At 43.7% G+C, this 13,329-nt stretch overlaps 1 protein-coding gene across 3 annotated transcripts in view; it reads right to left on the reverse strand.

The window, feature by feature from the left end:
- Window positions 1–13,329, reverse strand: part of svep1 (sushi, von Willebrand factor type A, EGF and pentraxin domain containing 1) — an 88,632-nt gene that overhangs the window by 56,564 nt on the left and 18,739 nt on the right. For all 3 annotated transcript variants that reach the window (XM_042069585.1, XM_042069584.1, XM_042069583.1), the window contains exon 3: window positions 12,787–12,963. In XM_042069585.1, the coding sequence (XP_041925519.1) occupies window positions 12,787–12,963 (177 nt within the window). The remainder of the gene's footprint in view (window positions 1–12,786; window positions 12,964–13,329) is intronic.

The following is a 13,329-nucleotide window of genomic DNA, read 5'->3' on the forward strand; positions in this document are numbered from 1 at the left end:
CCAAGCTTATATTAATTTGCACAGATAGAAAGGATAACTACTCTAACTACTTACAGATTCCAGCTCGTTCCTTCCCTTTCCTTGCCTTAGTGCTTTTTCTTAGCTTGTTCAATACTTTTTCCCTGTGTTATTCCACTTCATTACACATAACTCTACTTATGGAGTTGTTTGGATTTTTTATGTGTGGATTACCTGAGTTATTACTAATGCCTGGTGAAAATGTTGTACCCCCCGTATTCCACTTTTCATGGGCCCTCTCCTCCATTGGGGCCCTATACTTCCCACTCTCTCCCCCAGTTCGACGCCCTTTAATCTGCTGAACCTTCTGCTTGTTTCCAAATATAAAAAAACAACTCAACATTGGCCTGCCTGCCTCAGCTGCCTGTGAGGGGCTTTTCAGTTGGATTACTGTTCACTGCAAAGCGACGCAAGGATGAGTGCAACTAACTTTGAAAATCAACTACTGCTCAAACTTAAAGGAGAACTCCGGTGATTTTTCACATAGATCTCCATTTCTCAACGTCACCGAGTACTGTCGGTATGAACAAAACAATCGGTTTTACCTAGCTCGAGTTGCTGCAGCTACAGCGCTACACACTGGGAGCATGAACATGGCTGCCTTAGCTGCTGGCTGCAGCAACTCGAGCTAGGACCAAAGTCCTTTTCAGGCAAGTACCTCCACTCGGCGGCCATATTGCAACACTTTTTGGGCACTTATCGTGCATCTATTTCGGCAGAAATGCGTGTGCGTAAGGCTTCACGACACCAATCTTGCTCCAGCAGCGAGATCACAACAGATGATTGGCACGATGTCTTCACAGCACACCACATGATTGGCTCAATGTATTTTACAACACACCACATGATTGGCTCAATGTATTCACATGTCAACGTTTTGCCACGGAAGGGTTGTGATATTTGTAGACAACTGACTAACCCCATGCAATACTATGGAGGACTTTTTGAGTGCTGTATCTCCTCATTAGAAAGTCTCTGGTAAAACTGGTTGTTCTGGTACCCCCCCCCCCCCCCACACACACAAAAAAAAGTAACTAAGTAACTTTTACTTAAAGTACATTTTAAATTAACTACTTTTTACTTAAGTACATTTTCAGATCGGTATTTTAACTTGTACTTGAGTAATGTTTCATCAAGGTATTGGTACTTTTACTTGAGTACAATATTTTCGTACTTTTTCCACCTCTGCCCAGGATATTGTTAAAGATAAACCTAGCTTCTGTAATCTTTCAACCAAGGTCAGGAGTATTGATTAGGGGTGTGCAACACGGTCGCATAGAAGTCGCGCTATCACAATAGATGCTATTACCAAGTCACTGAATGTTAATTAGCCTACCTTAATTTAGAATCTTGGAAGTCACAATAAACATTGGATCTGCACATTTTTCGTTTCTATTCTGTTTATGTTATGTATTTCTGAGTGTAGCCTACACAATGCAGAGAAATAAAAGGGAGACCCAAATTCGTTTGAAGGACTGTCATTGCATTGTTATGACACATGCTATAAAAACGTGTTGGCAATGAACACTGTTGGTTATTCAAATATAATGAATCATTATTTGATGAATAATATCCAAATAACACTATCATATACAATATGGTAGGAGGGTTAAACTCGCTAGCCAAAGGATAGGCTCCAACATGAATGAACCACTTTGTATGCAGGAAAGACAGCATCAAACCACTACAGATGGATGGCAGGTTGAGGAAACAACATCAGAGCTTCAGGTGAGGTTCTAATTATTAGCCTATGTCAAATTGTCAATTCAGTTGGAGTCAGCAGCATTTCCGTACAATATAATCAGATGGAGTAGGCTAGATTCACTTCTGTATTGTGATATTCTGTATTGCCAACAGTCTGAAATAACAAAGGAAATCGCCATTAAGGCACTGGTATCTTACAGCAAATGAATTCCAATTACAGTTAAGCATTAATAAAGAAATACAAATATAATTTAGAGTCGCATAAATTTATAGACATATTCAATCCTAAACTATGGTGCATTTCCATACTCAGTAACATAAATAAAATACTATATAACTATATATATAAATATACTATTTATATACTATATATACACTCTAAAAAAATGGAACCCCCGAACACCCATCCCCATCCCCCACCGGTCCGTGAAAAAAAAAATGGGAATCAAACCGGTCCATGGTACATAAAAGGTTGGGGACCCCTGAGCTAGCCTACATGTCATGAACTTGTAAGCGCTTCTCATAAGAGCTGTTCCTCAGAAACGCAACTCAATTAGGTAAGTCTCAGTTGTTCCATGTTGTGTTGCCAATAAATAACATAGCTAGTTTGAAAGTTCGTTATTTGCCACTGCGAATATTAACATTATTTAGCTATGGTTAACGTGCTAACATCGGTGTTAGCAGTACGTTTCTTTGTGCGCAACTCGCAAATGAAGGTATCAAAGAGGACAAAGAGCTACCTGACTCCACGTCTCAAGACTACCACGTCCACATTTGGCTAAGGGACCGTTCGGTCTTTATGGGCCAACGGAGGAAAATAGGGGAGGATCATGTCTTTTTATTCTTTGTTGAGGGGAGAGTCACCCAACTTTTTTTAGTCTAGGAGGGAGGGTCACCCAACTTTACTTTTGTATTCATGAAAAAAGCAAAATTTGGGCCGTTGCCCTCGCGTCTGATAGCCCTCGCACCTGGCCAAAGATGAAATAGCCTAGCGTTTATTCTTTATTGTAGCCTAAAGCTTAACGAGGCCTAACGTCCCAAAACAACGATCAATGATCATCAAATTTCATGGCAGTCATAACACACAACACAGTTCAGACAATGAATTGTATTGAACCCAAGACATGAACATGTTTTACGTAACTGCATGGACAGTGTTATTTAATTGAATGTGATACTGGGGGCTTTGCTTGCAAGCCTTGGCTTAGGTAGGGGGCTCTACACTAACAAGACTTTTTGGCATGACAGTTAGAAGTACTGCATAGTAAATTAATATTGGCAAATATTACTGGAGTGAACTTCAAAGCAGTATCCAAGCCTAATTAGTAATTTGCTCAGTTCAAGCCTTCAACTTTTAGGTGTGAAATTTTCACCACGGTTTCTATATCTCAATCTTACACTCTTTCCGTCTCATTTTTTTTAAAGAGGCAGGCCATCGCTGGGGGAAAACATTCCCAGCGTGCCAAGGCGCACTCACTCGCCAGCTAAACACACCACGGTCGGCCAGGCGTAGGTAACCGCCCGTAAAGCAGCATGGCACGAAAATAATCCTGGTGCCCACATCAAACGGGGCCTGCCCTTGCGCCTGGCTCAGATAGAGCACTGGCAGCAGCCCCGACGCTTAATCCGATAACCTAAACTCTCTGGTGGACCAGTCACCATCTGGCTACACTTGTTGCTTGTCACAAAGGTTTACGTAGCAAAGTTGTGAAGGCAGTTCACATTAAACATCGTCTCTCTCACATTTCCCCTTCCAGGACCTCTGAAATGGAATCCCTTCATTTTTAATGGCTTCATTTTAAAGTTTACAGGAAGCCCAGATATTTTTATGCGAATAATATTACACTTGTAGCGAAACAGTGGAAATAGTGTATTAGATGGGATTTTCATCTCTGGAAACTTTTTTTTTTTTTAAGACGGCTGGTTTTAAATGGTCAGAGACTGGCTCCTTCACCTAGCTGAAAGCTACCACACTAGACCAAATTTAAAGACCTGTCCACCATTTCACTGTCCATGTGCCCAATGCCTATACTGTGAAACACCAAGCATGAAATATTGATAAGAACAAGGCCAACATAAAGCAACCACCACAACATTTCTTTTTAAAGAAACGACACAGGAAAGAGCGCAGCTGGAAGAGAGTTCGGGAAAAAGTTTGGATAGCCACCACACCTGAGATGCATAAAAAACTTTCAGACAGACCTTTCAAATAGCTGAGCCAAAGTAAGCACTGCAAAGTCTGGTCTTGCCTCTCTAAACAAATAACTGAGAACATTAATGCGTTGCTCTCAGAGAAACTGGATATGTTTGAGCGTGCATCTGTGCTTGTGTATGTGCGTATGTCTTGTTAGTGCTTGGATAGGAGTCATTTTTCCACTTTGAAAACCGTGTTTTCAAACCCCAAAGAATTTTTGTACGCCTGAATTAATTACAGCATGGTGACTTGTAAACAGCTACTGATTCAACACCTAATTTTGAAGGAAGGCCAACTTTGCACGTAAAGGGGGGGTTGAGACAAATTATTCACTCTCGGATTTAAATCAGGCTTATTTTTCTATGGCTTAGCGCAGATTTCTTTCAGATGGTCTTGCCACCAGATGATCCATAATAAGGCACTATAGATCCAAAGAATGCATCAGTGCTTGAGCAAAAAAACTAATTGAGGGGGATCGCTGCTGGCCAGCTGTGTGTCACATAACTCTGGGGTAATGAGCTTCAAACCCTTTTCCTCCCGGAAACCCGCAGAGGAGAGAGGGAAAGAAATAGAGAGAGAGAAGAAGGAGGGAAAAGATATTTAGAGAGCGCTGTAGAGTGACACTAATGTATTCTCTACGTTGAATTCAGCCATTTCAAATTAGGCACATTCATTCTGGGGTGCTTTTCTACTGTTTGGCCTATGAAGCTTAGCATGGTGATAATATAAGACGAGTTTTCTGAGACGGACCAATGGCGAAATGAACACGGGCATGGATGGCACACCAACTGCATTCTGCCCAGACGCCTCTGTAAATTCCGAGTCCACCAGCAAGTCCCATCAAGATGACTGGCACTGACATACCTCTTTAATTCCAGACAGCATTCCAGAAAATGTGTACTTGTGCTCGTGTTTTTCTTGTGCACCCAGAGTACTTCACACATGGCTCAGTAAACTCTAATCCATGCCAGAGATCAGTAATCACAACACTTTTGCAGGGTTGCCAAAAGGCATTGTGCATGATGGCCAAATGATTTTCTTTCATCCATCCTACCATTCTTTCCGGCTTTCTGTTTTCAAAGGAAAAATAGAGGTGACTCCTTCAGAAAACAAAACACACATCTGCTCAGTTCCATTGAGTGAATCTCCAATCCAATATGACAATGTATCTGACACAAACAAAACTCCAAACAACACCATCAGGATTTTACTTTATTATTGGCTTCCATAATAATTTAGCCTAGTTGTGTTCATGTATCTAAACAAAGCAATGTATACAGTGCTAAGTAATACAGTAGTTTATATGTTGTCTAGTCTATATATCACAGGATCTTGACATTCAAAAATTGTTTGTCATATAATCCTGTGTATAAGGTATAGCCTAGGCTGTCTAAATAATGATCAATGCTTATCTTAAGTTTTATGATTTCCTGTTACTTTTGGGCTTTTAAAGTATAAAGCACTGGGGAAAAATGAAAAGGACCTCCAAGAGCAAACTCATATTCAAGTCACAACTCTTTAATTATTCTTTTAAGAAGCTAAACTAGAGTCAGAATGCGGAAGCAAGCTAATTCTAGAGAGCGACCGCAGCAGTGGTCACCAGGCCTTGTAAGGATTCATCTGGACACTTTATATTCCAGAGTTTGTAAGCGAGGGCAGGAACAAACAACCTCATCACGCACAGTCACCCTTCCGCCATGGCTAACCAGCAACTACCCACCAGACTGTACCACAGTATGACTTGACATGCCATCGGTTAGCGTGAGCTGAAACAGAGGCTGTCCACGAGTGGTCAGAGAATAAACCCCAACACCGAAAACAGGAACTAAGTCATCCTTGTCTGGTTGTCTTGGGCATTTTTTCTTTCTTGTTAGTGTCTTTGGCATTGTTTTGAGCTTCTACAAAGTAACCCCATGGGGGAACATGGCTTACAAATTATACAGGAGTTGTAACCCACATTTCAAAGTGAAAAATTGTTAAAAGGAAGAAGCAATCGCCATTCCCATCCCTCAAAGCACTGTCAGACACTCTAATCCAGAGACCCAATCTACAGCAGCACAGCATTAAAACACAACAACATTGCCTCAAACATGCAAAGGACACCTTGTATCACAAAGGCAATAAATTATAGCAGTCAGAGAGGTTTATGGGTCGGCTGAGACTATAAATTAAAATCCTTTGGTATGTATGCGCAGTGCACATATCTCCCAGATGCTCCACTGAGGATGTTCAGAACAGGCAACACATTCTAGTACAGCCCTCGTAGTCCTTGTGTGAAAGTGAGGCACAAGGTTTTTGCAGTTTTTTTTTTCTTCAGGTTACTTTGTGGTTTCTGGTGCTGCTGTGCTGTTGCCTTGCTTCCCAAAAACAACACACACACACACACACACCTTCACTTTTTATGGCTTGGCTTCTTTGGTCATTTTTTTTATAATCACTCCATTTGACAGACCTAGCAGCAAAAAACAACGCTAAACAGACAGAAAGCCGGGAACAAGAAAAGCTCAAAAAGGCATATTCCTCATCCTCCCCTTTCCTCTAGACACCAATTCTCTCCACTGCAAGGCCCCAGAGCGGCCATTCCTCTCACTCCATCTCCCCCCTTCCAAGGAACATTATAGTTCAAGAGGTTTATGAACAAGTGAAAGGAGGGGGCTGTGTGTGGATGTGAGTGTGTAGGGAAGGTAGGAGGGATTTCTGAGGGTCAAAGACCCAACCCATGTCCACTGTGAGAGATGGAGGGCCCCTTCAAGACAAGGTACTGTGGGATTGTCCCCCCTCCCCCCGTCCAATTCTTCTTTTCCATCTGAGCAGTTTCTGGCTTCCTGATCTTACACTTCCAACCCCAGTGCTACTGGGTGGTGTGTGTGTGTCCCTAACCCTCCTTTCACACACTTCATCACCCAGAGAAGCATGCAGGGACTAACATAAACACAACACCTCTAGAGGGAGGACTGAAGAAAGAGATAAACTGCCTGAGAGAGAGAGAGAGGCCGATTGTCTTAGTGAGAGTGAAATGACAGACGGCACGTCTCACTGACTGTAACAGTGACTGTGAATATGACAGACATTCAGAGAGGGCATGCAAAGAAATTGAGAAAATGTTGAGAGTGAACAATGAAAAGCTGTAGAAGAGCAAAAAAAAAAACCTCCAAAAATAGAATGAGATGAATACCCAAAGAGGTCAGTGGAGTTACTGACCAGGAAGTGCTCAGCATCTGATGTCTGAAACAGATGGTGAGGTTTGTCCAGAGCGGGTTGAATTTGCAACTCGGCAAACAAGGGAAGGAGCGATTCACTGCAAAAGTGCAGAGAGTGAAAGTTTTCATTACTGCATACTTGCTCTTGAGGACCTTTTCAGTAGAACCCAGGAACCAAATCAGAGTGGATTTGAGAAGCAATTCATGAAGTACTGCGTTTTCATTTTAAAATGTTGTTTCGTTATATGTTCTCCATCCACACGATTATTTCCAGTTTCTGAATCTTGTCCGCATGGAACACCTAGACATTAGGGGTGACACCTTAAGTGCAGATCACATGACCTCGGATTCAAGAGCTCAAAAACCCTGTAGTGATGAGAGGTGAAAACTTAACAAAATTGTTTCATATTCCAACAAAAATGGAATGTGGATGTAGCTTCAGAGAACACATTTTCATACAGCACCCTTGTTCTTAAAGACCTTTTTGGTTGACCCCTGAAACTGAATCATAGTGGATTTAATGGGGGGAGTGCAATGGCCAGGTTATACTGCTCCATAAACCAGGTCCTCCTTTTATGGACAAAGCTGGTTAAGATGGGGAGCTACAGAAGGGCTGCTGAGGAGGAAGAGGAGATGGTGGGAAGGGAGGGAGTGTGGATCGGAGGTGGAGAAAGAGGGAGAGGAAGGAAGGAAGCAGGGAGGGAGAGAAGGGAGAGAAGGAGGGTGTTAATGATACTGTGAACTTCAGCTTGACGCTACCGCCTCATTTCATGAGCGCTCGTTTTGTCACACCCACCTGCCAGGGAACCCTAATTATGCTGGTTTATGGTCACATGCACACACTCCTCTTGTAAGCAATGGGTCTATTTATGACAAAAAGTAACAGTTTACTGGATTACACCGCGTCCATGACCTACAAATGCTGCTCCTTATTTTTACAGCCATTAATTAACAGAGTTTTACGGTGTTGTGGTGTGCTGTGAAATTTTCTCTATGCTGTGTCACTAACAATGGCTGTCATTTGCCGTGTTCAAAGGCTTCTATTAAAGTTGCAAAGTGTCTGACTTTTGCCAGTTGAAAAATCAAAAACTCCTTCTCGACCACAAATCTTTATTCAATCTCATGCGAGAGATGGCGGTCAACATCCCCCTCCTCCCTGTGACTCGTTCTCCAGCCATCCACAGAGAATGTGAGGCATTCAATCCCTCCTGCCAAAATGTCTTGGATCGATGTGGTGCTGAGCAATTCGCAACAGTTCTTATTTTGAAAAGGAAGTCCATCGCAGCAGGGTTTTGACTTGTGTTGGAGATCAGCATTAAAGCTTTGCTTGAGAGGAGCGCCACTCTCCGAGAGGGTGTACACCATCTCCACAGGACTCGCGGCAGTTACATGGACGCTTTGCCACAGTTGCCAGAGCAACTCATTGCTGGGAGAAATTATAAACATGGTGTTTGGCATTCAATTCAGCTTGCACTGGCCAGCTGTGCCAAAGTCTGACCAATAGTCAGTGTCGGAGATTCAAATACATTTGGGGGCCACTTGCCCAGAAGATTGATTGTTTTTATGATGACAACTTTTGTCTGTAAAACTATCAGAGCAAAACTTCTGATATATCATGTTCATGTTGGTGCCCCCCACCCAATCCCAATCCTCCCCCACCTTTTTTATGCAGCCCTTGCCACTTAATCTACTAAACCCCTCTTCTACTGCACTCTTTACCCCCCCCCCCCCCCCCATTAATGCACAAAGAGGCTGACACCAGACATAATTTCACTGCATTTCTTACTTCCAGTAACTATATGCATGTGACAATAAACTTCCTTGTATCCTTGTATCCTTGTATCCTTGTATTAGCTTGTCGAAAAACATTTTTTTATGAATACTGACACCAGTTTTCAGCACACTACCTAACAGAAACACCAGGTCACAAACAACAAAATACTACCAGCAGTGCTTATTTGAGAATAATGGCAATGTTATATAACATTTCAGCCTTTTTGTCCAATGAGGGTCTCTCTTTTTCACTCTGTGCATAAACCTCCTCAGCAGGCCACTGCAGTGCTGTATTCCTCATTGTAACCTACACTCCATGACTTCATCCTGGCTTCGAGCAATAGGAATGGACCACGGTCCAGCCTACATTATAAATCTACAGTGATCAAATGGCATATCCTATGGGGACCAGGCCCTGGATGCTGCTTCGAGTCTTTTTATGCAGAAACAATGGGAGTGAGAGTCGGTGTGCGTAATTGATGAGGACAGGGAAAGGGAAATGCTGGCGGTTCTCTGCTTGTCTTCGTGTTTTGGATCTGCGTGAGCTGTCCAGGCTAGTCTCCATGCTGGACCGTGTCTCAGAAGTTCTAAGTAATGGATTACAGTGTCAGGTCCGTGGAGCGTTTCTTTGTTATGCCTGATTGCAGCCTGAGTACATTTCTCCTGAACGCTGAAGACCAGATGGGAGGTCTCAAACGAATAGAATGGTAGATGTATGTGTGTGGGAGGATAAAAAACACATGTTGTTGCAACACCCCCGCTCACCCCATTTCTCCTCAGGCTCCCATCGCCAACATTTCCCAGATTCCTCTCCTGCTGTCGTTTTTTTTTTTATAAATGTCAGATTTACGCCGGTCTCAAGGTTTCCGTGTGGAATCTGGGACATCCGGGTGAGAGCAAATATTTACAGTCTGTTCGCTGAGGAAATAAATCCAGCAGCCCCGTAACACCCCCAACCCCCTGCACACTTGCAGTTCATCAGTGACCTATAACCCCCAAAGCCTACGATTAAGGTCCAGCTGGCATGCGTCAACCCTGACCGTTGGTGCAACCCACAGAGGTGACATTGACCCTTAGGTGAACGTGTAACGCACCAGTAATAAACAGGCCTCCTGTTTTGATTTGTGGAACACTGGGCAATTGAACCATCGAGCAGTGACTCCAACCCATCAACCCCTCCCTCCCCCCACAACCCCATATCACCCCTCCTGTTCCCCTGGGAGCTGACACAGGACACAATACAAGAGCGCAAACCTGACAAGCAAATAAACAGAGCATATGTAGTTAACATAGACCAGGAGCTTTTCTACCACTTTCATGGTGATAATACCAAAGAGGGCAAGAAGGCAGCAAGAGGCAAACAGCCCTCTTCCCTCCCCCTCTTGGACCCCCACATCCTGCTCTGTGTCCGATAGCTGGGGGGCTGTTGTCATCTACCAGGGATCTCATGTTCTTCCTCTTCTGGTCATTTTGCAGACAGTGTGGGTGCGTGTCCATATACTGCAGGCTACTGGAATGTGCTTTGCCTCTGCACGTAGCCACAGAACAACCTTTGCAGGAGATCCAAAGGTAATGAACAGCTGTCCCTGTGGATTGGTGAACGTGTTATGCTTAAACAGAGAGTAGTATTTGCTTTTGCACAGATGGTGCGTAGTGCATGTCGAGAGAGTACACCAAGCGCAGAGTCTCTTAGTTTTCATACAAATACCTGTCTCTTGCACAGGACTGGACCTTGACCTCAGCAGTGATCTGCAACTGTATATTTATGTGATGCCAAAGTGCTACAACGGCAAAACTCCTTCCAGAACGTCATAACAGCACATTATTCCAGTAAGTCCAGTGCCACTTGACCCAAGTTTGTTGACCATGATGGGTGGCATGGCGCATGAGCTGAAGAGAATATTCCAGAAGGTCTCCAGGCGGTAGAGAGGCTCAGGAAGCTCTTGGTGCAGCTTTTGCAACGTTTTTCCTCGACAGAGCCAGGACCCTGAGGCCTGCTGTCTGCTCCCTGCTGCTAATTATCAAATTGTGCGGTAATTCATACTGAGATGGCGGGCTGTCTCAACACAACATCTGATCATAATTTGAGGAAGTGTTTACAGTCTCTGTCACATGTCCAGAGGAAGAGACCGTCTGAGAGGAAGATAAAGACAGGAAGTGAGGAGTTGTGAGAGTCGAACTGTGGATGTCAATCACCGCCTCGTTGCCGACTGCTGTCCCTCTCCCTCTCGACCCCTTCCTGTCAATAGATAGGGTGAGCCGTCTGCCATTATGGGTCTTGCTCAGAGCCTGTCTCCATTTGTTTGTTTGCCTCGCACTGCATGCCTCTGCTTTCCAATAACCACAGAGCCCACAATACCGTCTACAAACCCACATGATTAATTATCTGGCAGCTATGTTGGCAGGCGATGCACAGTGGGTCTCCTCGCACCAGGGAGTGTTATCGGGTTCCTGTTTGGCTGTGCTGGGCCCATTTGATGATGTGGTGCCAGTGGGGTTGTTTAAGGGTTATCCAGGCAGGGACCAATCTTGACTCTCCTTCCCCTTCTCTCCCCGAAGTTACCAGAAGAGAGGGGCTACCATTTCCACATCTGGATGAGGACCAGCGTGTCTTTGGTTTCGTAGTGCGTGTGAGAAACCCCAGGACTACTCGTTTGAGCAAAATTGATGTAATGAAAACCGCAATCTCAAGCATGCCAATTGGGGTTTATTAGTCAGAACGACATAAGATTTTTTTTTTTACCCTCTGTTGATTTCTCTATAGACCATAGCAGTGGAGTAGATGTGTGATGGAAGTGTATTTGTGTATACTTTAGAGGTTTTCTGGCATTCATGTTTGTGTGTTTGGGAAAGAAAAGGACAGTTTAGTGAGAGCTGTCTGGGTCTTAGCATACACAAATACCATCACAACTGGTGAAGACACTGCTGCACAAACACACAGCTTCACCCCCAACATATTCAGAGTATCCTCAGTTTGCTTTCTTAATAAGGTCCTTTGTTTGCTTTCTTAATGACCTCCACATGAACCTTCAGCGAGGTGAATTATGGACATGCAATTAGTTCCTTTGCTTACATCAAGGGGCCAGCACTATTCCCTGCAAGGTAATATCAGCCTTACAAAATAAAATAAAGCAGTGGATCAATCCAGCATAATTTTTCACCTTTGAGCATTCTGTAGCTATCTTCTGCTTTAAATGATTTGAATATCAGTATGTTTCAAAAATACTGCAAAAGCCTTAGGCCTACTCTTTGCGGTCATTGCCTTATCGTCTTGGCTAAATTACAACACAAGACCCAAAAATCCTGAGGTATTTATGCTTCTGCATCAACTCCACGCAATGACACCAGAAAATAAGTCTGAGGTTATTTGCAAAGTGTCTGCCAGCCAGTTTATGTTATGTTAGCAAGTGAACTTGCCCATAACTGCCCACAAAGTATTGCTTGATGGTGAAGTGTTGATTTCGAAACGTTACTGACAAATAGACACTTTACAAAAGCATAACCCCGTCAGTGTAACTAAAATATGTCTGAGTTTATTTGCAAAGCTTAAGTCTGTGAACTAGCATGTTGCTACTCCCCACAGTAGGCTGCGTGAAGCAGTCGTCTATCAACACACAGGGCGAGTCGACCAATCACAGTCCTTGCGGTCTGCGTCACCTCGACGCAAGATTAGAATTTTTTGGAGGTGCGCATTGAGTGGAGGAGGTACACAGTGATGCAGAGAGGTCTGTAGGGGGACGCCGTCGATTCAATCCGTCAGAACCATAAATCAGCCTTAATCCTAAATGGTCATAAAATGCATATTCTTGCAGCATAGTAAAGCACACTGCAAGTAATCAGCACTTTGAATATATCAACAAAAATGTCGCTGTGGCTGTGGCTGTCACAGTGCGTTACCTGTGCACTCGTGCTGCAGTCCCTTCCCGTAGTGGCCCTTCTCACAGACGCAGTCGTACTGGCCCGTGTTTGTGCCACACCTGCAGCTGGCCATCAGGTCGCAGCAGTCGCGACCAGCCTCACACAGCGACGAGCAGCGAGACAGGTCCTCCTGGATGTACCCTCCAGTGGGCAAGTCTGTGGAGGAGAAAGAGAGACAGGAGGAGATGATGGAGATGTTGATGATGATGATGTTAGTGGTCATGATGATGAGATTGTGCGTCATTTTATACTTTGACAAGTTTGTACTGTAGGAGTAGAACTGCATTTTTGTCTGAGAGAAAGACGTATTCACTTTTAATCGGTCTAGCAATTGTAAGGCGTAATCAACCCAAACACATCCATTTGGACACAAAACTGAGTATGCAAGCAGTCCAATTGCAATTGCACTCCAATTGCGAGCATTGCCAAGCTTATGTTATTGCACACTTGAAGGCCAAGGTCATGAGTTCAACTCTGGGTAGCGCAAACACACAAATAATGATCAAATAAATGATATACTGG

Source organism: Alosa sapidissima, chromosome 18, assembly GCF_018492685.1.
Source record: "Alosa sapidissima isolate fAloSap1 chromosome 18, fAloSap1.pri, whole genome shotgun sequence".
NCBI lineage: Eukaryota > Metazoa > Chordata > Actinopteri > Clupeiformes > Clupeidae > Alosa > Alosa sapidissima.